This window comes from Aspergillus steynii (genome assembly GCF_002849105.1).
Source record: "Aspergillus steynii IBT 23096 chromosome Unknown P170scaffold_5, whole genome shotgun sequence".
In the NCBI taxonomy this organism is placed as follows: domain Eukaryota; kingdom Fungi; phylum Ascomycota; class Eurotiomycetes; order Eurotiales; family Aspergillaceae; genus Aspergillus; species Aspergillus steynii.
The window spans coordinates 568,713-592,755 of record NW_020194402.1 but is presented as its reverse complement, the minus strand read 5'-3'; the positions used below and the strand labels follow the sequence as shown (position 1 = coordinate 592,755).

At 50.2% G+C, this 24,043-nt stretch overlaps 11 protein-coding genes across 11 annotated transcripts; 5 read left to right on the top strand and 6 right to left on the bottom strand.

The window, feature by feature from the left end:
- Window positions 1-10: 10 nt before the first annotated feature.
- On the top strand, window positions 11-1,115 carry P170DRAFT_476367 (zinc-dependent alcohol dehydrogenase family protein; the record flags this gene model as incomplete). The annotated part of the gene is made up of 2 exons (XM_024853344.1): window positions 11-521; window positions 589-1,115. The coding sequence occupies 2 exons, from the start codon at window positions 11-13 to the stop codon at window positions 1,113-1,115; spliced, it is 1,038 nt and encodes a 345-aa protein (XP_024702989.1).
- A 1,243-nt stretch (window positions 1,116-2,358) lies between these two features.
- P170DRAFT_409908 (RTA1 domain-containing protein) lies at window positions 2,359-3,550 on the bottom strand. Its single transcript, XM_024846822.1, has 2 exons — window positions 3,215-3,550; window positions 2,359-3,164 (listed from the first exon to the last, which is right to left on the bottom strand). The coding sequence occupies exons 1-2, from the start codon at window positions 3,505-3,507 to the stop codon at window positions 2,447-2,449; spliced, it is 1,011 nt and encodes a 336-aa protein (XP_024702988.1). The 5' UTR covers window positions 3,508-3,550; the 3' UTR covers window positions 2,359-2,446.
- An 849-nt stretch (window positions 3,551-4,399) lies between these two features.
- Window positions 4,400-5,985, bottom strand: P170DRAFT_456475 (Zn(II)2Cys6 transcription factor domain-containing protein; the record flags this gene model as incomplete). The annotated part of the gene is made up of 2 exons (XM_024851627.1): window positions 4,400-5,876; window positions 5,924-5,985. The coding sequence occupies 2 exons, from the start codon at window positions 5,983-5,985 to the stop codon at window positions 4,400-4,402; spliced, it is 1,539 nt and encodes a 512-aa protein (XP_024702987.1).
- Window positions 5,986-7,431: 1,446 nt separating this feature from the next.
- P170DRAFT_195644 (uncharacterized protein) lies at window positions 7,432-7,791 on the top strand. Its single transcript, XM_024842732.1, has one exon. The coding sequence runs from the start codon at window positions 7,528-7,530 to the stop codon at window positions 7,741-7,743; it is 216 nt and encodes a 71-aa protein (XP_024702986.1). The 5' UTR covers window positions 7,432-7,527; the 3' UTR covers window positions 7,744-7,791.
- A 49-nt stretch (window positions 7,792-7,840) lies between these two features.
- On the bottom strand, window positions 7,841-8,354 carry P170DRAFT_426915 (uncharacterized protein; the record flags this gene model as incomplete). Its single annotated transcript, XM_024847743.1, has 2 exons — window positions 7,841-8,061; window positions 8,111-8,354. The coding sequence occupies 2 exons, from the start codon at window positions 8,352-8,354 to the stop codon at window positions 7,841-7,843; spliced, it is 465 nt and encodes a 154-aa protein (XP_024702985.1).
- Window positions 8,355-9,837: 1,483 nt separating this feature from the next.
- On the bottom strand, window positions 9,838-11,274 carry P170DRAFT_465284 (uncharacterized protein; the record flags this gene model as incomplete). Its single annotated transcript, XM_024852311.1, has 6 exons — window positions 11,073-11,274; window positions 10,696-10,810; window positions 10,504-10,597; window positions 10,174-10,316; window positions 9,930-9,983; window positions 9,838-9,861 (listed from the first exon to the last, which is right to left on the bottom strand). The coding sequence occupies exons 1-6, from the start codon at window positions 11,132-11,134 to the stop codon at window positions 9,838-9,840; spliced, it is 492 nt and encodes a 163-aa protein (XP_024702984.1). The 5' UTR covers window positions 11,135-11,274.
- Window positions 11,275-12,588: 1,314 nt separating this feature from the next.
- On the bottom strand, window positions 12,589-13,074 carry P170DRAFT_195628 (uncharacterized protein). The gene has a single exon (XM_024842731.1). The coding sequence runs from the start codon at window positions 13,015-13,017 to the stop codon at window positions 12,748-12,750; it is 270 nt and encodes an 89-aa protein (XP_024702983.1). The 5' UTR covers window positions 13,018-13,074; the 3' UTR covers window positions 12,589-12,747.
- A 1,532-nt stretch (window positions 13,075-14,606) lies between these two features.
- Window positions 14,607-16,455, top strand: P170DRAFT_409903 (putative amino acid transporter). The gene is made up of 2 exons (XM_024846821.1): window positions 14,607-16,174; window positions 16,226-16,455. The coding sequence occupies exons 1-2, from the start codon at window positions 14,816-14,818 to the stop codon at window positions 16,283-16,285; spliced, it is 1,419 nt and encodes a 472-aa protein (XP_024702982.1). The 5' UTR covers window positions 14,607-14,815; the 3' UTR covers window positions 16,286-16,455.
- A 1,600-nt stretch (window positions 16,456-18,055) lies between these two features.
- On the bottom strand, window positions 18,056-19,864 carry P170DRAFT_465282 (Zn(II)2Cys6 transcription factor domain-containing protein; the record flags this gene model as incomplete). Its single annotated transcript, XM_024852310.1, has 4 exons — window positions 19,581-19,864; window positions 19,029-19,532; window positions 18,845-18,979; window positions 18,056-18,769 (listed from the first exon to the last, which is right to left on the bottom strand). The coding sequence occupies exons 1-4, from the start codon at window positions 19,635-19,637 to the stop codon at window positions 18,056-18,058; spliced, it is 1,410 nt and encodes a 469-aa protein (XP_024702981.1). The 5' UTR covers window positions 19,638-19,864.
- Window positions 19,865-20,135: 271 nt separating this feature from the next.
- P170DRAFT_465281 (HSCARG dehydrogenase) lies at window positions 20,136-21,331 on the top strand (the record flags this gene model as incomplete). The annotated part of the gene is made up of 1 exon (XM_024852309.1): window positions 20,136-21,331. The coding sequence occupies exon 1, from the start codon at window positions 20,396-20,398 to the stop codon at window positions 21,329-21,331; it is 936 nt and encodes a 311-aa protein (XP_024702980.1). The 5' UTR covers window positions 20,136-20,395.
- Window positions 21,332-22,563: 1,232 nt separating this feature from the next.
- Window positions 22,564-23,896, top strand: P170DRAFT_360744 (putative MFS monocarboxylate transporter; the record flags this gene model as incomplete). Its single annotated transcript, XM_024844432.1, has 3 exons — window positions 22,564-22,630; window positions 22,679-23,037; window positions 23,111-23,896. 3 exons carry the CDS (start codon window positions 22,564-22,566, stop codon window positions 23,894-23,896), a joined length of 1,212 nt encoding a protein of 403 aa, XP_024702979.1.
- Window positions 23,897-24,043: the final 147 nt, after the last annotated feature.

Here is a 24,043-nt window from a genome sequence, read left to right as displayed (position 1 = left end):
ACAACTCATCATGTCTCAGTCTGTTATTCGCGTCAATGGCCCGCGGAACTCTGTCCGGAACCTGAAGGACTTCAAAGAAGAGATTCCTGTGCCTAGCAAGCATGAGGTCTTGGTGAAGGTCCACTCGGTATCCATCAACTATCGCGACATTGGCGTCGCTAACTCGGCCTACCCATTCCCTGTCAAAGACAATGTTATCCCTTGCTCTGACGCTGCTGGCGTTGTTGTTGCCGTTGGCGAAGGTGTGAAGAGTCACTCCAAGGGCGACCGCGTTATCAGTACTTTCGACCCAACCAATCTCTACGGCCAGCAGATGGATTGGCTTAATGGTCACGGTGGCCCTGTGGATGGAGTTCTGCGTGAATACTTTACCATTCCTGCCGCTGCCGCTGTGAAGCTGCCCGAGAACTCTCCCCAGAGCTTTTCCGAATGGTCTACCTTGGTCTGCACTGGAGTGACCGCATGGAACGCACTTTATGCTCTTACTCCCCTGAAGCCGGGCCAGATCGTCCTCGCCCTCGGTAAGGACCTCTTTGCTTTTCCACTGAGGTAGTAAACCCCTGCTTACAAATGATGTCTGCGATCTAGGAACCGGTGGTGTGTCTATTACTGGTCTTCTGTTTGCCAAAGCGGCAGGCTGTACCACCATCATCACCTCTTCCAGTGATGAGAAGCTCAACGCTGTGAAGTCCAAGTTTGGCTTCGATTATACCGTCAACTACAAGACCAATCCCGAGTGGTCCAAGGAAGTCCTGCGCCTGACTAACGGCGAGGGTGTTGACTACGTTCTTGAGAACGGTGGATCCGGCACTATCGCCGAGAGCATTAATTCCGTGAAGATGGGCGGTAATGTGTCGGTTATTGGCTTCCTGTCCCAGGCTAATGAGATGCCTGACGTTGCTACCCTTGCTTTGGCTAAGGGTGCCGTCGTCCGTGGTGTTGTTGTTGGCTCTACTCAGCTTTTGCAGGAGGTCGTGAGGTTTGTTGCTCGCAAGGGAATCCGCCTCCCGGTGGAGAAGGAATTCGGTTTCTCTGCTGAGGAGACGTCCAAGGCTTATGAATATGTTCTATCGGGTTCTCATATTGGCAAGGTATGCATCAAGGTTTCTGAATGAGGGTTGTTCTTGACTCGGAGTTTATTATTTAGCGAGACGGGCAACGACGAAGGCAAGGGTTATCTTCGTGTGGAGCAGTCCCCTGGAATTTGTACAACATAGTGCATCTTTGTATCAATCAAATTTCCTTCATGTACCAGTATCGGGGCTTATGGCAGAACGACCCTGTTTGGCGACATGAGCTATATATCAATTGCCTCGGAAGCAACGTAATTTTTTATGTTTGCTTGCATCGCAGGGTAGTTCCAAGATACGCCGCCTAGCTCTGCCAACCGGGCATGGAAATTGATCGAAAACTTGCCCTCTAGGAACGTCCAGCCTAAAATACGTAAATAAGGTGTGCGGCCCTTTGTTAGTTCGAATCTGACTTGAACAAGGTCATCGACCCTTTTACCCTGCAGGTTACAATTGCGGACACTTGAGAGAAGGTGTGTTATGGGATTTATAGCCATCGCTACCTAGACTTCTCATTGATACAAGACAACAAGACACACGGTTCCTCTGTTAATCACTCAATTGAGGAGTGTGATCAAATTCTGCTTCGCAAATCTTTTGTCAGTACATATGAAAGGTAATCCGTTCTCTTTCCCCCCTCCCCGTCTGGAGCTCTTTTTGGCTTGATAGATCATCACTTTTCCTTCACTTTTATTTGAGACGCTAATGCAACTTTATTTTTAGTCTCGCTTTCACCAGGAATCCCATATTTCTGGTTAAGCTATTCTGAAGGTTTCTCTATTTGACTCAATCGCTCGGGTTTGATGTCGGCGTGTATACGGCATCGCATGTAGTATGTACTGTATAGGTGTAGAAGTGGGTCTATTTCTCCAAACATGTATCCACTTCTCCAAACTCAAAAAAGCTCCGCGTACTTTTCCCCTTTTCCGCCTGTGTACACTTATCTTTTTCGGAGCGTCACGATGCAATAATAATCTTGCCACTTTGTGAGAGGTTAGGGTACCATCTATCATTCGCCTTTTACTTCCGCCTTGTCTAAAGATAAATTGAGAATATAGTTTTCTCCAACCTCGCCGTAAGAAGTCGTGGAATCATGTTTTCGTTAAGAGTAATTAACCCAAGTCACTAATCATCTTTACGTCAAAGTTATACTGGGCGGTACATCTATAAATTGATACAGAATAATTCCCGTTTCACGACTACGAGAAGATTGAAAAACCAGAAAGCATTTGAGAAAGCAAGCACACAAGAAAGTTTGCATGGATAAGAAACAAAATACATAAAAATCAGTGGTCTAATCGTATCTCCAAAGCAGCAGAAAAATAATCCCAAAATTAAAAGTACCATTCAACAAATCATAACCCATTAAATCCCAATCAAGCGTGCGGCCCATCATACGCCGTATTCACCATCCTCTCATTCGACCCGATGCGATAACTCTCGTCATTACCCTCAAGCACAACCCCCTTATACCCACCCTTATCGCCCTTATCCGATCGCACACTCCAGACCGCATCATTCCACTGTCCCTTCCACACCCATCCCGGGTGATAGACCGTAAGCGCAATAACCGCCGCAGCAATCATCGCCCCCTCAAGCACCATGAACGTGATCTCATCATTGGCCAACTTGCCATCAAACCCCTCACTGAGCTCCGCGCACCGGAACACCGACCGCGTAATAATGGTTAGAGTCGCAACTCCCAAACTCAGCAGGAAACCTTGGAAGGGCTTCGTCTGGCGCAGGCCCTCGAAGAACGGGTTGAATTGGTGGGCGGCGGCACGGCGCGTGCGGAGGGCGAAATCCGTGCACAGTCCCACAAAGAGGAAGAGACTGAACACTTGCCACGAGACACCGGCGACCATGATGTTGATGCCGATGTCTGAGGTGTCTTTGTCGTCGGCGGTGGAGGCGATGGCGCCACCGGCGGCTTGCAGAATTAGGGCAATGATGTCGCACGTGATGAAGAGGATGGTGTAGGTGCGGGCGCGGAAGAATGGGATTTTTTCACCGTATGCGATGACGATCCGGGAGAGACAGAGATAGATGGCGGCGGAGAGGAAGGCAGGTCCGATTGTTAGGCAGACGAGGTACCTGGTTTTATTAGTATGCAGAATGTGTGGGGAGAGAAACAGGGTACATACATGAGAAAAGGGTCCGATGGAAAAGGGTTGTAATGCATCTGGATGCGAGCAACGTAGCCGATGATTTCTAGTGCTAGGCCGCCGATCATGGCGATCATGTAGCTCCACGTTTTGTATTTGATGCCGAAGCCGAGTTGGAAGGCAAGGACCAGGCCAAAGATTGCAACGAAGAAGATGTTACCCGCAAGGTTAGGGACATATTCGATGTTTGCTAGTTCCATGGGACATGTGTCCAGAGTACAAAGCTCCGGATTATGGAGTAGGGTGGTGTTTGTTGTAGGAGTTCCCGGCATTTTTGCGGTTAAGATATCAAGGTATGGACAAGAGTAAATGATGATTGTTGGTGCTGATTACCATCGAAGCCGGGGAACTGACACCCACTTTATAGACCTGCAACCTCGACTTTGGGTTCTGCCTTACTATAGGATTGTTCAGCCAAGGATTTAGCCCGGACCCCAGAGAAGCCATTGAACGAAGGGTCCATTCAGAGAGAACATAGATCAAACGCACAGCCATCTTCGTAGATTTTTACTTTCAAACTGATCGATCAGCTCCACTAGACACGAGAGAACGGAGCTCGGGGTCCTATGTCCGTCGGGCCCGGTTAGCCCAAGTCTGATACACCAAGTCTGACGGCCCCCAAATTCCGTTGAAGCTCTATAATTAGGGCTGATTAGCGGAACTGTGATTGGCCGGGCCGTAAATAAGAGCGGCTCGTCGCGAACGGCATTCCTGAAGTAGTAAGGATTGTCTCCATACAGACAAGTCCTTCGATTAGCCTTGTCGCCGGGAAATTTGGGATGCCTAAACAGTTGGTGATGGCGTCATAAGCGAACAGGCATCAACCATCCAAAATAGAAAGCCTCATTATTCAAGGGTCCTTGAAACATGCTGAGCCTGACTCGGTTATCACCGAAAACTGCAGCATAGCCTGGCTATTGCGCTCCCGGCACTGATGAGGGAACGGTCCAGAATTACCCCTATCAATCCACGAAGGACATATCCTCTAAAAGACGAGTCCACCGCTACTCTGACTGTCAGAATCTTCGGGGAGAATCCGAATCCTTTCTTGGCGGCTTCTACTCCGACTCCATGCGTTTTCCAGATCTGGTGAACCTTGCGGCCGCACTAATGGACAATAATATCCCAGGATTAACCTCGTATTCCTCTAAGTTCTACTCTATTTCATTCCCAGTGTACCCACTTAGTCTGACAGTGCCATTCCTTGTCCTGACCGTTCGGCCTGGTTAGGACGGTTATCTGACACGGACTTGCCTCCTTCTCATCCTTTCCCTTCGACTCGTACACCCGTTGCTGGTCGGTCGGAACCCTTTTTTCGATCGGCAGTGCCAACAAATCTTGCTCTTCTAGCTCTATTACCATCTCTGCCACTTTCAGGAATCGCTTTTGTCGCCAGAGGCCTTCTTGCTCCGGACTCCGAGATATGACGTCCAATGCTCTCCGCCGGACGAGCGGCTGACGACACTTGATTGCGCTCCAGTACAACATCGGAATGACTCCTGCTTCAAGAGTGAATCGTTTATTCAGGTTTCCAGCTTCAGGATCCCTGTCGTTGTTGTTTGCAACGAGGTGTTCCGCATCTCTTACAATCGCCTCGAATGTTTCGATTTGATCATCGTATATCATCTCGTCCATTGCTAGGCATGTTTCCGTCCATATTTGCGACACTCGACACTGAATCCACAGAAGTAGTGACGCTCGACAATCAGTGGACTTCATCGTTTGCTGGTCCGCTGCCAGGAACCTTTCGAAAGCATTCTTCCACGCTTCAAATTCTCGACATAATTCCTGTTGGCGTGGTAGGCAACCGTCTCTACCCCCGGCCACACTTTTCTTGAATGATGCTTCGCGAACGAACACTAATCCTATGTTCATCAGGCGATCTAACGAATGTCTGGCCTCAGATATTTGCGTGAAGGCAATTTCCCCCGTGGTGTGGTGTTTTGGTACTGGATCGTCCAGCTGGAACACCATCATCGATCGTTTGTGAAAAGACAGTTGGATGTTCAGTCGCAGGCTGAGATGTGACAGTTCCCGGTCCATATCCCTCGTCAGTGCCGAGTATTGACCGGTAGCATCGCGACGATGTAAAATCCGCATCCCCGACTCCAAGTGATTCAATGCTTGCGAATTATCCCCTTTCAGCATCTCCAGGCACATAAACAAATAACACGTGATAAGAGTCAGATCTATCGTCTGGTCTGGCGATGACATATACTCGATCAGATGCTTGATCGCCTTGTTATACTGCTGCAGCGCAAATTCCTCATTCGCCCTGTGCAACACCAGCCCGCGACACAGGAATTCCTCATGCGCCGCACTGACCGCCGCAACAGCATGTCTGACCAGCGGTACAGAATGACTGATTTGCGGCAGTAATCGGTCCCATAGCTCGCTTTGAAACACTCCCGACATGGCGCGCGCGGTCTGCGTGCAGAAGAAATGCACATATTTCTGCTCCTCGCGCGTCCCGGGGAGCAAGACAATATGGCCCGACGGATCGATCTGGGGAGCTGCGCGCGCTACAACTTGGTTCTGCGATTTCTTCGCGGGTGGTTTATCGTATCCATCGCATTTGCGCCCGGTCTTTCTGCACTGAGCACATTCCGGCTTCTCCTCGTCGCATTTGATATGGCGGATTCTGGTCTCGTCAGCGGACACTCTTATCACAAACAGCGCGCAACATACTTGCATGTAGAACATCCCGTTCTAGTCTTTGGCTTACTCGCGCGTTTCCATTTACCCGGCATGTTGACTTCGCATCTATCCCTGAATCACCAAGTTGTGGAAGAAAAAGCGGTGAAATGCAGTATTCAGGATTGGCATTTCCGCCCCCAAGAGCCTCACATTCCTTCGACATTAGTCAATACCTAAGAGGGAACAAGGCTAACCAATAGCAGTCCACGAGATCTAATTCGGTTAGAGTGATAATTATCCTTCTTGCCTAGTACCTATCAGTTTCAGATCATATTTTCCCCCAAAACGCAACACAGCCTCAAACTAGGCATCCCGCCAAGACCATGCATAGCCGTGACTTGACGAAGACGCTGCAGACAGAAGCATTTCGCCAGACTCTGCTTCGTCATATTTCTAAATTCAACACGTGGTTGCCTGGAACAGTATTCATTAAAGTCTGGCCCGTTGTCTGCGACGCGCGATGATTCTCCTCAGTGCAGCGGAGGCCGGATTAAAGTATTGCTACAGATTAAGGGTTGCCCCTATGGTGCCTGTCTCCAATGGCTGAAGGCCGCTGAAAGGATCGACCGCCCCCAGATCAGGCTTGGTTTAGTTCAATTGCTCTTTTCTGTGTCGCTTTGTGGGTCTTCCTTAGGGTCGTTATGTAAGTCGGGTCGGAGATCGCGGGCTTTGGCGCGTCGGATCGGAGTTGTTGTTGATCTCCATCTCCTATTTTGGACTTTAGCAATCGATACTAACTCAATGGATGTTGTATTTTCTTCGCTTAAAATCTCGATCTGTGCTATACAGTGTTTAATTTTAGGGAGGGTGTTCTCCTTTGCACAGTGAACGCGTAATTCTTAAGAGCATCGCCACACAATCATTCGGCTGGGATAAAGCGGTCCACAAAATGACATTTTCATTGCCGTCTCATGAAGTTCTTCAAAGAACCCAGAATTCATCCCATCCTGGGCAAGCTTCTGAATTGATCCATTTTCCTCCAGCATTAAAACATATTTAACCTTATCTGCTAGGTCCCAACCGACGGAATGGTTCGTCTTCTCTGCTATCATGTGCATGTCTCTACCACCTCGTTGCTTGTGAAGTAATACAGAAATTTTCAGGGCCCAAATTTCCTCACTTTCTGCCAGTATTGAAGTACAATCTTTCGTCTGTTCTCCATCATCATCGTGAACCACAGGCCTCTCCGGCTTATAACGAACTCAATATGAAACAGCAATTGAGTCGAGTTAAGAACAGAACATCAATCAAGTGGGATTCACAAGTCTCAATGCATGAAACTGTTGATATTCCATACACACATATCCTTCTACAGCTAACCGTCCGAGGGTGTCAGAAATTACTGTTAAGGATATACCTTCCCGTGAGATGACCCGCAGCTGCGTCAGCAGTATCCATAGTTAATGCCCTGTCTTTTCTCCGCTTGCTTGCTCGGTTCTTGATCTTGAAGCCTTTCAGATTGATTGTTTCCTGGGGCTCCACTGTTTATTACCGATGCTAACGGTGCTGGCATCGAACTTCACGCCGATTCCGGGCTTCTTGTCCTTATGCCAATCAAAATAGTTCCCGTAGCATCATGACCAAGGGTAGACTTTATGAAATTATCTTTGGTGTTGTTTTTGGCTGAAAGAAACGTCGATCTCGCGAGTTGGCCGTTTGCTTTCCAGCATAAACTCAGCGCAAGATTGGCGTTGGCTAGCCCGACCCAAAGCGACGGCGAGCAAGATCGATTTGTCTCGACGTTTGTTCGACTTCGCACCGGAACCCTTCGCATTTGGCGCCCCTTGAGAGCCCTAGGTCTTGATTCCTGATTCTTTATTCGCAGTTTTTAACCTGACGGTTGATTTGCCTCACCTGTTTCCAACCCCCACTGCCGTTCGTCTTCTTTCGTGACTGTGAATGGGGCCTTTATGGGACGAACCGAAACACAGCTTCTATCCACCAGTTTGGTACTGTCAATAGGAATGTGCTGTGTATGTTCCATAGTTTCTCGTTGCCTGCAGACATGAACTTGTCGACATCCATGTTCTGGTCACGTTCCTGGGCCCCAGTAAAGAACACGGCTTTCTCATATGTTGAGAGAAAACCGTACCTCAAGGATAAATCCTTGAGGTACGTGGCCATTTGTCCTAGGAGGACGTCAGTTGCTCAGTTCCGCTTCTATAGAAACTTGCTCACCGATCATGCGTCGCCAGTCCCCCTCGCCCTGGATCAGCTTTCCCAGGTTATGCGCCTCAACCACTTCCCGGTTCTTTCGTGCATGACATGTCCGCTCATACTTCTTTAAGATCGACCAGCCAAATGCTCCATGCGCACCCCTGTGGGCGTAATTCAGTGCAATATGCGAAATGCTTGTCCTTGGATATTGAACCCCATTGCGACGATTTATCCCAGGGCTTGATCTTTCCCATCTAGGGGGCATGGTGCAATGCAATGATACTTTGCAGGGTTCTTTTGTCGCTCGCCCGACTCAACGCGGAAGTGAAGAACATCCCAAAGATGGGACCCGAAGTCCACAGACCGTAACTATCAATGTATACCATAAAATGCTTCAAGAAACGCTGTAAACTGTCATATACTCGGGTGCGGTAGGGTTTCTTTGCGTTGCTATCTCTTTCGCGGCATCCCAATGGAAGACCCAAATGCGATAAAATGCCCTTGTATATTATCGCAAGGTTGAAGATATATGGTAAGACGGGTCTCTTAAATTCTCCTTTTTGACCGCCTCGGTGCGTTTGCGGTAAAGACGAAATCTAAACTGTAAGCTGATACTCCAATGGCTTGATATGTTGAATGTGATGATCCGGATAATCCTGCAGTACGCAAAATGACTTGCTCAAGTTGGACATGATGGAGATCAGTCGATTGAGTATGTTCAATGTGAGAAGTGGGCCAGGATTGAAAGAGCCCCGGGCTGTTTTCCCCACCCGAGTGCAAGTTATGTCTTCCCACAAATGCCATTAGTCCATTGCCTCTTCGTTTGAAAGGCCGACTTTAGACACCTCGCTCGTATGCAGGGATGGCTCATGTCCAGTCTGGGTGGAACCTGCATATTCCCGGAGGCGGCTCATGTACACTGACCACGCGTTGTCGATATCCGTGACATCCGCGTCGCTGGCCGTGGCACTCGCTCCCTCTAGACCCATGTGACTCGACAACTATGACAGGGCTTTTTGTCTTTTTGAACTCTGTATCACAGTGACCAATCTGCAGCCCGGACAATTGCGCTCTGGGCTTTTGCTTTCAGCAGTTGTTCGGTCTTTAGGCGCTTGCTGCCTGAATGTGTGATGGCCCAGAGCACAACCTTGCCTTGAAGTGTCTAGATCGATGTGTTGCCGGTCGTCAACGGCAATGATCGTGGCGTTGCCGATAATAACTGCCAGTGTGTGTTCTGTGCACAGAGCAGATCTCTCAACCGGGGTTCATTATCATCCAGGAATTGGGCTGAAATGGATTAGGAAGAACAAGGGGTCTGCGAAACACAGATCATTTTGCAGGTCATTGTAGTATACGAACGGCTGCGGATAGGTTGGGCGACGCGTCGTGTCGCATAGAGGGCAGGAGACGTTCAAAGTGGCTGTAATGGGTTTTCTGAACTTCCTGTCATGACAATACATGCGAAACTGAAGGATTTATTGTTTTCTAGGGCATGATTTGATGGAAGCGATGTTGTTGCGTCAAAGGCTCTGTCCGAACCACCTGGCTGCTGCGGTCGACGTCCGCTCTCTCGATAATATGCAGAGAGCATACAATGGCCAATTTGACGATTAATCGGATGGATTTCAATATAATTTTATGAACTTTGTTTTGAGTGTTAATGGCCATTGGTTAAAATATGATCGTTTCTTGCTCGTTGTGAAAGATGCAAATGTTGTTCCATGATGTCAGTCTCAAAGGGCTGTATCTCAATAGCGAGCTTCCTTTTGTGGCTGGTTATAATAGATATTGTTAGTTAAATGCCTACAACATAATCTCTGCAATACCTTTTTTCACATACCTTCGCTTGATCCAGGCTCGGCACCATATCACCAGAGAAAGTTTGACCCGTCCACTGGGATAACCAAGGTATCATGTACCAAGCTTATGAACGTTGTCACTCTGTATTCTCACGTGCGGCCTGCCAATCGAGCCTTTCGCCAGTATGTGGAAGTTTGAATCAGAGCTCTTAATGCTTTGCTGAGATCTGTGCCTTATTTTTGTTTATGCCGTCAGCAAGCAGAAATCTTCCCGGGAGCAATTACATCTCCGAAAGAAAATCTGACAACCAAAGTGTAACTTAGTCGTTTTTGGAGAAGAAGCGAGATCTTTCTTTCCTTGTTGGAGGAATGGCTGATGGAACTTTCTGCTGCGTTTGTGGATTGTCGAATCGCAACTGTCAATCGACCTGCCAAATGCATTGGACAGTAGGTATGATTCTTAAGTTACGACAGCAACGTCTGCGATTTTTATGACTCCTTTGAACCGTTAAATGGTCTGGGTTTATCTTGTGACACGCTCAGTGGTATTTTGGCTCTTTCACTAGAAAAGATCAGAATTATTCTTTGCTCGTGGAACAGGTATCTTTTACTTACTGATATTCTCCGGTTTTTTGCCACTTCTCGCACTCTTGTTCCTACTTTCTCCAGTGACACTACCGAGAAGTACCCATTCCCTGGTATAGCTCGTCTGTAGGACCTAGGGTAGCAGATTGTGTCGTCGGTTGTTTAGTCGGTGGGATTGTCCATATCTTGAGAACTTAACTGTCACCAGCTGATGCTATGTACCACGACAGTGTCAGGATGTTTAGAATTGCTGCCAGGAATGCTTTCGGCGGAATCCAAAACCCTGTTGTTTGAAACAGATTGTCTGATGATCGCGGCAGCTCGTAGAATTCCAGGCCTATGTAGTTGTAGGCAGCAGATCTAGAGAATCTGATTCCGACCCGCAATTACAACGTTTAGTCGCAGATTCGTATTCTTCCTTCACCACTGTAATAGCCTTTCGATTTTTATTCCAGCAGATTCAGCATGAACATAATCTACCAAGGTTGAAGTTATGGCTTTGGCTTTTTCCTTTTTTGGGGGCACATGGCGTCAAAATCGTAGGTCCATATTGACCCCCTTATGTCCTCGCCAAAATCGCGATGATCTGCCAGTCTGACAAATGTACAGGCTTGAGGGGGATTCTTGTGGGATTGGTAGGATGGTATAGTATGAGACTCATTTTGAATCCTAGGTTCAGGGATAACGGTGGAAGATTGAATCTCTGTAGTATCGGCCATATGCAGAAGTAACATAATTATCTTCGATTTATGCACGATGGGATGTTGAAGGTTCATCTGAAACAGGAGAAGAAAGATGACGATGACTTCAAGAAAGGTAGATGTAGGAGGAAGAAAGCTTTGGGCCAGGTGGTGGGAGGCTCCGGGTATATATATTAGAATAGTGAATGGCCAACGGTTCAGGATGTCCGACAATGAATGTTCAAATTGAAGTACCAGACTGATATATTCACTCCGAAAATCACTATGAAAGAAAGGACCGGTCTACTGAGCGTATTTGGGGAATATTGTAGGAGATTCACTAGTTAAATTCTAGGCAAACATAGGAAGCATGTTTTCGGAAGGATGTTTACAAGAAATGACTGGGTACAACGATCGCAGACAGTAAATGTAGAAATTCTAATTATTAGTTCTTGACGTCAGCCTTAGATAGAATGATTGAACTACAGCATTGGTAGACATAATGGTCCATCTAAGAATTCTTCGAACGCGAGGAAAATGTGATTTACTGGTTAATTGAGCCGCATGTGTTCGAGTGAGCGAACCATAACCAAGGAACCTATGGGCCATTCTTGGTACAGCGCGAATGACAGACTGGCGTGGTCTAGATCGATAGCAGCAGTCTAACTAAAGGAATCAGCACAATACTACCACAAGTGCAGTGGTGTAACCTGTATAAGGATGGCATGACGCATCCCCTCACGACTTTTCGGTCGCATGCATGGTGACCGGCATTATCAGGGACCACACCAGGAATCGGTGCAATGAGCACACCATCAGGATGTGACGTCGGGTAATTATACCCGGGCTTACCAACATCTGACCACATTAAGGTCAATGCAGGGATTCCACTCCGATCGACCAGCCGATGACCAAGAAAGTCATCTCCCGTTTAAGCTCAAATACGAACTCCGAATGATTCAACAAACAGCCCGTTGGGATCCACAACGAGAATCAGGCACGAGTCGGCTATACTCGGAAAGACCACGGCGCAAGAACCCTGCCCTATGAAACAGAGGCTGAAATGCAGTCCGACCCAACGCACGATCACTGCATCCATAACCGAACTTTTCGGGTATTCAATACATCAACGTGCATCACCGACCCATCGCCATTCTCGCAGGAAACAACGACTGGTCAATCAGGCCAGAGTCCCTCCACAAATCGCGCGTCAGAAGCGGCACGACGGAGTCGCATCTCCAACACCCCCAGGGCCTAAAGCAGCCTATTATTCATAGAAACTCACACTCAGACCACGATAGACCCACTCGTGCATTCAGACTCCGGAGAAAATGGGACTTCCCCAGAATTCCCCGTACTCGTGCTCCAACAGAATCGGAGGGTTGTGATGATCGGCTTAGAAAGGGAAATGCGACGCAATTCGTACGCAGTTGAAGTCATCGCAACATGTCGGTGACGACGAAAATGCCTCACTGTCGGGCGACGGGTGATGGACGGTCGGCAGGGATCTCCCCGAAGACGAGAGCGTGCTCACAAGTCTTCCGTGCTGGATGAGCTCTGGATGACGGCTGAGAGGCTATTACCTAACGGGTAATTAAACCGCCTCAACTGGCTCTGGGCGTGTTGGTGATGCATGGCTGGGCGAGACAAGATCTGGACTCGGACTTAGTCTAGACTGCCGGGCTGCATTCTCCGGATTTGGACGGTCCGCGTGCATTCCTGGCGGACCGTCGGCCATGGTCGCCGATGACACTCCGTGACCTCCGTGACGACCGGTGAGGTAGTATTGGTGTCCTGGTAGCACTGGTAGTATTAAGGCCACAGGACTTCCCAGCTGCAATCCCGAAGACGAATGCCAGGACATTTAACTAGAATTCAATTGGCAGCCTCCCGACCGGAGAAAGGCATGCGCGGAGGAATCACGGAGAAAACGCTCGGTCGAGGAGAACAATGCTCCGGTCTCAGACGGACGGCGACCGACCGCAAGCAACCTATGCGGAGGACGATCCCGGTTTAGGCTCGGGGCTTGATTGCGCCGCCTGCAACGGTGGATCTTCTTGAACCAATCACTGCAGCGGGAACTTACTTTTAGGTAATGCCAAGATCGTCAGGCGGGTACGCCACTGCAGGGAAGGATGCGAGCGGTGAGTCCGTTCAACCTGCTGTGTTCAATATTAGTAAATCTTTCGTCCTTATCTCGAGTCCCGCTAAATAAGGTGAATCCATGTGGTAATGGCAACGCCCTGATGGATTCGGACGGAGTACTACGGAGTACTACGGAGTAGCTGCATCCATCGTGACATGACTATGATGGCACAAACGACTCGGTCGGGTCCGGGGAAATAAACGAGGAAAGGGAAGTCAAATTCTATTTGCATTTGGCTACTGCGTACAACTCAATTTAAGGTCGATTTGGAGAATAGAACGGAGGGCAGTTGGAGTACTCTCCACAGGAATCTAGCCTCATCGGTATCACTTCATACTTGCAGCGTCTTATGAAGGATGCACTCCTTTCGGAGCACCTAGGACCATGCATGATATCAACGATCAACAGGGTAAGTCTCACGAGATGATAACCCCGGGGATTACCCGTTCGGTTGACACATTGGGGACGCATATCATTATCAGCAGGGTAATCTGGCTGTTCGATCGTGACCTCATGTGCAACGGATGCCATACCCTGCGCAGGTGGCACGTTGTGTTCACCTGTCCTGCTGGTTCCGCCGTATCCGCTCCGCAGCATCAGGCTAGAGTTCATCGACTGCCATCTCAGCACCACGTACTGAATCATGCGAGGACTCAGCACGGAGTACTCCGGAGTAGACAACCTCTTGCTAAATCAAGTTCAATTGAGAATGGCAAATCACAACGTAAAGGAAGGGCAGTAAAATCAGAGATTGTCGCCCTCGTGCCGGGCTCCGACTGACTCGAAAGGTGGCAATTCTCAGAATGTCCGCTTAACCCCGCAACATTTTTGCGGGGACTTTCTTTTCTTTTTTTTCCCTTTTTCTTTTTCCTCTTTTTCTTTTTCCTCTTTTTCTTTTTCTTTTTTTTTTTTTTTTTAGATGAAGACGGGGACAATCCGAGCTTGCCACACCAACAGAAGCCCCACGTCGCAGCGCGAGCAATGTCGTACCACCAATGGGCGGCCGCTGATTGGTGCAGCAGGTTTAAGCCTTTCCCCTAGGCCCGATTCGGATCTGGCCGGCCCACCAGTGCCTGGCTGGAATTGGCTGGAATTGGTTGAGCTTGGCCTGCAAGTGGTCCATGTGGTTCGTCGTCCAAGATAACGCCACGGAATCTTATTAGTCAAAAAAAATCGTTTGATTTGTCCCGCGCGGTCACCGATAGACGAGTCCCCTTGTGCCCAGCCGGCCCACTCCTCTAGTCGCTCTGCACGCTAACACTAGGGCTACTGCCTTCTTATTCCTTCTTCGCCTTCTACCGCCCACTCCGCTGCCCGGTTTTCATTTTTATATGTAACCGTCTGGTCTCCCGGTACCTGTTCTCTTTTCTTCTTCACTGCTCTGCTTGTCGACAGTCGCGCTCCTCGACCTCCCCTTCTCAGGAAACCGACTCGACTCGGGAGTAGCCAACCTCCTTCCTATTCCGTTTGCATCTACAACCCCACCCCACCTAATATTTCTCTCTACCCCCTCACAATGAACGACATCGCCGAGTATCCCGGCTACAACTCCAAGCCCATGGACAGCGAGAAGGGTGAGAAGTTCGCCGGCCTCCCTCAGTATGAGGGTGTCGCTGAGGGCGAGATGAAGATGACCGATGAGGAGCGCAACGTCTACGAGCATGGTGTGCAGAAGTTCAACCGTCTCGGCTGGAAACGCCTGACGATTGTCCTCATCGTGGAGGCCATTGCGCTGGGTAGTCTGTCCATTCCATCCTCCTTCGCCACCCTCGGTATGGTCGCCGGTATCATCTGTACCATCGGTCTCGGTCTCGTCGCCATCTACACCAGTCACGTTATTGGTCAGGTCAAACTGAAGTTCCCTCACATCGCCCACTACCCCGACGCCGGTCGCCTGCTCTTCGGTCGATTTGGCTACATCCTCGTGTACATCATGCTGGGTCTCGAACTTACCTTCCTGACCGGTTCGCACGCCCTCACCGGTACGATCGCGTTCACCACCATCACCGAGAGTGGAGTCTGCTCGGTCGTGTTTGCCGTCGTTTCCGCCATCATTCTCCTGCTCCTTGCCGTTCCGCCTAGTTTCACGGAGATGGCCGTCCTGGGTTACATCGATTTTGCCTCGATCATCATCGCTATCGGCATCACCATCATCGGCACCGGTATCGACAGCACGAACGCTCCCGGTGGTCTGGCGGCCGTGAACTGGTCCGCATGGCCCAAGGAAGGTATCACCTTCACCGACGCCTTCATCGCTCTCTCCAACATCATTTTCGCCTACAGCTTCGCGCTCTGCCAGTTCTCCTTCATGGACGAGATGCACACGCCTGCCGACTACGTCAAGTCCATCTGGGCCCTGGGTGCCACCGAAATCGTCATCTACACTCTGACCGGATCTCTCATCTACGCCTTCGTCGGCCAGGACGTCGGCAGCCCTGCTCTGCTGTCCGCCGGCCACACCCTCAGCAAGGTCGCTTTCGGCCTCGCTCTCCCCGTCATTTTCATTTCCGGATCCATCAACACCGTGGTCTGCGCTCGTATGATCCACGGCAAGATCTACGAGAACTCGCCCATCCGATTCATTAACACCAAGATGGGCTGGATGACGTGGCTGATTGCCATCACCATCATCACCGTGATCGCCTTCATCATCGCCGAAGTCATCCCCTTCTTCTCCGACCTGCTCTCCATCTGCTCGTCCCTGTTCGTCTCTGGCTTCACCTACTACTTCCCCGCGATCATGTGGTTCAAGCTCATCCGCGAGGGTTCGTGGACTTCGCCTAAGAACATCGTTCTCGGCCTAATGAACCTTCTCTCGCTGGCTATTGGCCTCATCACGCTGGTTGGAGGTACCTATGCCAGTATTGACGATATTGTAAGTTTTCTGCATTCAATCGTTCAGTATCCATATACTAATTCAATCCAGATTAACAACTACAACGCTGGCACTGTCCGCGGTGTTTTTACCTGCGCCAACCCCACATAATGGCATTGCATTCACGGTGTTTGAGCTTTTAATGGTTACGATATGTTGGGATCGGGTGTGGTTTGAGACTTTCCCCGTCCCATGATGATTTGATTTTCCGCGTGTAGATAGAGCTTTCAGATTCAGCGACATTGTATAGATCAATTGATGCGAACATTTATTTATTATCGGACCTGGAGTACAGTCTATAGGACAGACTTGAACTTAGCGGGTGAAATACGGTAGAAAGAACCCACATCGTCAAAATCTCCCAAGTTAGTATGGCCACCTTAACCTGAAACGGCAAGCTCGTGTCAAGAGACAGGTGAGTTTGCGCTAGAAAATTCCACCCGATGCGATCCATGGTTGGACGTGTCGGCATTTCACTTCTGTCGCCGATCTCTCGGGGTTGACTTTTTTTCCCGACTCGGTTGGGTTGGGGACTGTGTCAGCTAACGAATTCAGATACGACCATTTTTGAGCCACTTGAATCAACTAACCCGCCAGCCTAGAGTATCTCCGGAAAGGCGCAATACTCCGAGAATTGCCCACTGCACAGACCAGACCAGACATGAACATCGGAGTACATACGTGGTCTGAAACATCGCACAGGACAGCGACGATCACTACCCTCCTTGATACGCAGGTAGAGGGCGGTGCGGACGTTATTGCTAATTGCTAAGTTGTTATTTAAGTTCTGATAAGATAACCAACCCAACCCAGCCCAAGACACGGAATGATATTAATGGCTCGGGAGCTACCGATAGCCTTTAGACTACCTTCCTTTAGTTAAGGTACCCCATAGGTAGATATTATCAATAAGTGTATGTAAACTGCTCGGGTGGGATAGGATAGGATGGATCATGCCACGGACTAGGCTATATCTATTTTTCTTCCTTCGGGTGAGGTTTGTTTTCGTCTAGATTAGGATTCGGAGGACGCGTACCCCGTAAATAAAGATGAGCTGATAGTGATATCATATTTGAGACTAGGATAATGGCGACAGATGGTCATCGATTTGTTGTTTTGTTGTGTATGGTTTTGGCTAGGTCAAGCTGTACCTGCAGCTACCTACTGTAGGTATGATGAATGGGTATTGCGTCTGGAAATTGGATTGTCTGTGGGGCGGGTTTCTTTGTGGGATTTCACTGCAGTGTTTTTAGTGTTTAATAGGAATAATTTTATCGCTGATTGTTATCCTAGATTGATTTGTGATATGATTGTCGTTTTTCGCTCGGTAGGGTTGTCATCGTCAACCGCTATATACTATCGGAAGCATGGCTAGGATAAGATTCTATTTCATGATGTCCATCATCAAAGTCCCACAAGATTATAAAAAGAAAAAGAAAATATGTGACGATAAGGGATAACGGAAGGGCTTCTTGATAAGAAAAAAAAGAGAAAAAGAAAAAAAAGAACATGTGTCTGTTGCACTGCGTGCTGAGTGCATTGTTATGGAGGATTGGATAAATAAGTATTGAGTTATTTTGACGGACATATTCTAGCTATATCAGCGAAGAAAGAAGCAACAGAAGGTAATAATACTCGAAATAAAAGGGCATCGATCTAGGTTTGACCGTGTGAAGTTTACTGATATAAAGCTTGGTCCTGTTTTAATGCCATGTCTATTTCCAAGTTATTTCAAACCTTTGCAAGAACCAAACCCCAATGAAAATATACAGGTATAAACATGATGAATTGTAGATGTACAAGCACCAGCCCACTAAATAGGTACATATACAAACAGCAAGACTATGTTCGGATATAGTATAGTATATAAAAGAAACAGAACTAATCCAGCACCACCACCCCAACCCTCCCTCTCTCCAATCCCACCTGACCACTCTCATCCATCTTCTCTCGTAACCGCTCAAACTGCCTCCTCGTCTGAGCCCCCCTCGCCCTCCACGCCTCCATCAAGCTCTCCGACGAACAATACTCCCCCGCCAACCTCTCAATCTCCTCCACCCTCTCCCTCCCCCCCTCATCAAACGTAAGCGCCGCCCACGCCGCACTCAACGACATCGGCATATAATGCGACCCCAGCGGTCTCAGCTTCAACCCCCGTTCCCCCAACCCCTGAATCTCCTCAACCAGCACATCCAACTCCCGATCTAACACCCCCCTCTCAGATCCCAAAACCCAACACAACCGATTCAACATCGTCATCACCGCCAAAAACAGCCCATACGCCGTCTGGTAGTTGATCTGCGCGCGGATCGCCACTAACGACGCATTCGGACGCGCCACTAGTGTCGGGGAGCGGGCTATGGCGCGTAACTTGGGAAAATCGGACGCCATGTGCGAGTAGACGGTGAGGAGTTGCGTGGTGTGGGATTCTGGGTGGTGGATGAGGCGCGGGATGCGGGCGAAGTTGGGCACGGTGAGGGTTTCGAAGGGAGAGAGGAGTTGGTGGTTTGCGGGCAGGCGTGGGCCGTTTATTAGGAAGCGGTGGATTACGTGGGGATCGAGGTGGACGCGGGGGTCGAAGACGCTGTGGACGAGCTGGTTTTTGTTTTTGATTTAGTTAGTTGGAGGCTGTAGGGAATGGTAGTAGGGATGGGGACAGGAGGGAAGTACCACGGCCATGCAGAGGGTGCGAAGAAGCTGGATCTGGAAGTCATCGAGGTCCGGTTTTCGAGCGAGGTTCTTGAGGATCAGCGCGATGATGGCCGTGTGCATGAGATGGCCTTCGGAGTTGCCGGTGATCCAGTCCTACTCTCATCAGCAATAGTCTCGTCGACATTGGTGTATAGGTGCGCACCTCAGAAATCCACAACAGATAAATCGCACACAGCGTCTCAACTCCCAAGTCCACCTTCCCATCCTGCAACGACAACCGCAGCATATACAGCGCCCGCCCGTACTTCTCCAGCGCCAGCGACGAGCTCTCCTGCTTGAACAGACACGGCGCGGAATGCGTGACCGCCGCGACGGCCGCGTCCAGCGCCGGATGCACACCCACGCGACACGGCAACTGCGCAAAGAACACCCCGTAATACCCCAGATTATACCGTGCATCCTTGACCTCGAGCATATTGATCAGCGAGGCCTGCAGGCGGGCGGCGTCGCCGCAGAGGGCGCGCGCGGGTGCCACATACGCCACAGAGGGTGGGCGTCTGGCGCCACCCCCCTGCTGCTTCTGCAGGGCCGACGCCGAAGCATCGGGGGTGCGGTTTTCCGTGAACTTGAAGCGACGGGCGCCGCCGCCGATGCAGGGGATACCGAGCCGGGCGCAGCGACTGCAGGCGGGCTGTTCCTGGTCGCACTGGGTGGTTTAGCATGGCGGGATTTGCCACAAGAAGGGCTGACTTACTCGTTTCTTCTGCTTGCGACAGGCCTCGCAGCCTCGACTTGTCGGGACGCCGGGCATGGTGGCGGTTGAGTCATTGTGCGAGGGGCTCGATATGGCAGATCCCCCTTTGTGAGGAATTGGCGTGGTGGCCCCGGCTTGCTTGGCGGGCGGCCTGACCCCGCTTCGGGATTTATTGGAGTCAGTTCTGTCTGTGGGATTGATGAGGGGATTTCAAGGGAATATAGAGAATGCTCAGGGATGCATATTCCTTGGTTGGTCTGATTGCTGAGTTTCCGAATTCTTACCTCGCTGACGTTGGACTGCCTCGGATCAACTTGCTATTGGCAAAGGAGCATAACATTAGAAATAAAGTAAGAGAAAATAAATAAGATGACATGCAATGCTGATCGCATGAATCATGCAATCTAATCTTATCACACCCCCTGATTCAACATGTGATGAACCGGACATCCCGGCGCGTGACTCGGAGAACCCTCATGCTGAGGCAATGACCATCTCCAGTCCAGTATACAGCAGACAAAAAGTGCAGTCCTCCAGAATACTCCGCCAAGTATCCGAGAATTCTAGATTTAAGCTCAATCAGAATGTACAACCAATTGTTTCCGTGTTGCCACTAGGATTGTTGGTTCCACTCGGTCTGCGATGGACTATCTCCGGCTGCGGATGCCGGTCGGAGTTATGTATACTCCCAACTGTCAAGACATAAATACCCTCAACGCAACCAGAGTGCCATTGTCAAGCAAACAGCTTAAATCAATCTCTTGACTTCTCTTCAATCATATTGCAACACAAATCAACCCAAACCAACCAACCAAATGTCCCTCCCCAAAATCGCCATCTTCGGCGCCACCGGCCAACAAGGCCGCTCCATCGTCAACACCCTCCACACCCACTCCATCTTATCCAGACAATTCTCCCTGCGCGCCATAACCCGCAGCGCCTCCTCCCCAACCGCCCTCATCCTCGCCTCCCAAGGCATCGAAATCGTCGAAGCCGACCTCGACGACCCCTCCACCCTCCCGTCCGCCCTCGCAAACACCCACACCGTCGTCCTCATCACCCTCACCATCTACGACCCCCAGATCAAGACACGCGAATACGCCCAGACAAGAAACGTCGCCGACGCTGCCGTCGCCGCCGGCGCGCATCACATCATCTACTCCACCGCCGTGAACTGCCAGACCCTGTGGCCCGCGAACCTAACCCCCCGAGCTGTCCATGCGTTCGAGTCCAAGGCTGAGGCGGAGCTCTATCTGCGCACCTTGCCGATCAGGGTATCCTACTTCGCGCCGGGGTGCTTCATGCAGAATTTCACGACGTTCTTCGGGCCCAGACGACAGGGCGATGGGAGCTATGTTATGGTGAACGTCGTGGACAAGGATGCGAAGATCCCGTTGATTGATATTGAGGGGGATTCTGGGACGTTTGTGGCTAGTTTGTTGTTGAGAGGGGAGGCAGGGGAGACGATGTATGCGAGTGGGGGGTTGTATTCGTTTGAGGAGATTGTGGGGGTTATTTCGAAAGTGTCCGGGAAGGAGGTCAAGTATGTGCAGGTGCCGGAGGAGGTGTTTAAGGGGTTTATGAGTGAGGAGCAGGGTGGGAGGATCGTGAATATGATGAAGTGGTTTGAGGAGGTTGGGTATTTTGGGCCGAGGACGAGGGAGCTGGTGGAGGAGTCGAGTGCGAAGGTGCAGGGGAAGTTGACGAGTTTTGAGGAGTTTGCGGAGAGGAATTTTGTGGAGTTGGAATAGGATAATTGTCAAGTTGAGCTTGATTTAGATGTTGATCTAATTTTTGTGTATTGTTATATCTATTTCCTATTACTGTTCTTTACTACCAAACGGATAGGTAAATTGGGTACAGAGTGACTACTGCAGTTATAAAAAACCGTCCATACGCCAAGTGAAGCTGCGGGGAGTTTCTACCCCGTTGAAGCTAATATGTTCAATGCTTCTCGACGAGGAACCAAAGGGCCCATTCAGACTGGTCTTTTGGAGATGAACGATTTCGTGTCCAAGCTGTGGCCGGAGACGTGTCGCAATACGGGCGTAAACAAAGGAATTCCAACGAATGAGCCGCGAGAGGGGTTTAATCTAGGAGGGTATAATCGAGGTTATGTCACGCGCATTGCTTCGCTCGCTCGGTGTAGCTTCTGTTGAGCCTCTCAGTGCGTATCTGAATGACAACCGAGTCTAGAAGGCGTCTCACGGGACGATGGTCGAGATGGCGAAACAGTCTGTCGGAGCGCACTTTCATCTTGTTGGGATTGCGCTATGAGGCCACTTCGTAAGGGGGAGGGGCGTTTGGTGAATGAGAGGTTGGTGGGTTATGGCACGCAGAATCTGCAAGTTGTGGATGCGAGTGTTTCTCCGTTGCAGTGCCAGGGGAATATTCTGTTCTTCGTGTATGCTGTTGCGGAGAGAGCTGCAGATGTTGTACAGGAGGATTTTGTAATCGCAAAACATGGCGAGATTTGATGGCCAGATTGCGTTTGCCGTCATATGGACACCACTCTTTGTCTGTCATGCTATGCCAGGTACAAGATCTGCTAGTTGAATCAGACGTTGACCATTCGAGTCGTTGTATTATGTCAAGCTCAGACAGGATCTTCAAGTAAACGAGCTTATTTTGACTTAAGAATCTTAAACATCTGTCCACCTATAGGAACCCCTTTCCAAATATCCTAACTTTTCGATACTCCTAGTTCCTCACTGTACATCATTAGCTCGCTCTCTCCGCGAATCACAAACCAACCCTATCGCGAACCCTATCGGGCAGTCGGGCACTAACAGCACTAACAGCACTAACAGCACTAGAGGATTAGACAATCCACTAAGTCATGGCGAGCGGGGTTGACCACTTAAAACGGGACCCCTCGTCGTCTATAGCTTCTTCATCTTCGTTATCTCACCATCAGATAGCCAACATCGCCAAAATGGAGGAACTCTCGATGATCGACCCCCATGGCACTCAGCTGCCTCCTATGGACAGGGGCAAAGACGCCTGGCTCTTCTTGGCGGCCTGTTTTATCATCGAAGCGTTGATCTGGGGTGTGTCTCCTTCTAACAGACATGAAATGCCATCGCTAACAGCACCAGGATTTAGCTTCGCCTTCGGTATCTTCCAAGACTACTACAGCACGCACCCGCCCTTTGCAGGATCCGGGAATATCGCTGTCATCGGCACCTGCGCCATGGGAGTCACCTATATCCTGGAGCCGCTGACCTTCGGCATCCTGCTCACATACCCCCGTCTGCGTCGACTAGCCAGCCCCGTCGGCTTCGTGATCATGTGTCTAGCACTATCATTGAGCTCGTTCTCTACGACAACCACGCACTTGATCCTCTCGCAGGGCATCTTCTACGGCCTCGGCGCTAACATCGCCTACACGCCCACCATCATCTTCATGGACGAGTGGTTCGCGCGAAGGAAGGGCCTCGCATTCGGTATCATGTGGGTACGTCAACGCCCCAATCCTTCACGCCCCTAAATTCCTCCCCCTTCCATGCTGCTTTAACAAAAGAAACCAGGCCGGAACCGGCCTCTCCGGCGTCATCCTCCCCATCGTCTTCCAATGGCTCCTCAACAGCTACGGCTACCAAACGACCCTCCGCATCTGGGCCCTCACGCTCTTCATCCTCGGCGCACCCCTCCTCTACTTCATCAAGCCCCGAATCCCCATCTCCTCCAGCCTGCGCCCGCGTCCCCTAAACTGGTCCTTCCTCAAGGAACGCTCCTTCGCCATCTACCAACTTGGCAACACCCTCGAAGCCCTGGGCTACTTCCTCCCCACCATCTATCTCCCCTCGTACGCGCGCACTCTCGGTGCCTCGTCCCTCTACGCCTCCCTAACCGCCATCCTCTTCAACGTGGGTACGGTCATTGGGTGTGTGGCCATGGGCTCCCTGGTCGACCGCTATCACGCGACTACCTGTATCCTGATCTCAACGGTGGGTAGCACCCTCGCCGTCTTCGTCCTCTGGGGCGTATCGATGACCCTCCCACCGCTTTATGTGTTCTGCATCGCCTACGGGCTGTTCGCCGGGTCGTTTACGTCTACCTGGCCGGCTGTGTGGATGGCGGTGAGGCGCCATAATGCGTTTGCGGACGCGGGGCTGGTGTTTGGGTTCTTGTGTGCTGGGAGGGGCGTGGGTAATGTGCTTAGTGGGCCGTTGAGTGAGGCGTTGATGAAGGTCGATTGGAGGGGGGTTGGAGGGGCTTATGCCGGGTCGTATGGTTGTTTGGTGGTTTTTACGGGTGTGTCGGCGCTGTTGGGCGGTGTTAGTGTGTTGGGGAGGCCGTTGAAGTGGGTTTGATTTCTTGGGAGGGTTTAGAGGAATGAAAGGTGGGTGGTTGGATCTCGAGTTTGGGGTATAGGGAAGGCTGATGATGTAGTGGGAAGGATAAAGCTTTCGGGTTTATATCTGCGTTGCCTACTGGGTATTTATTGGGAATCGTTGTTG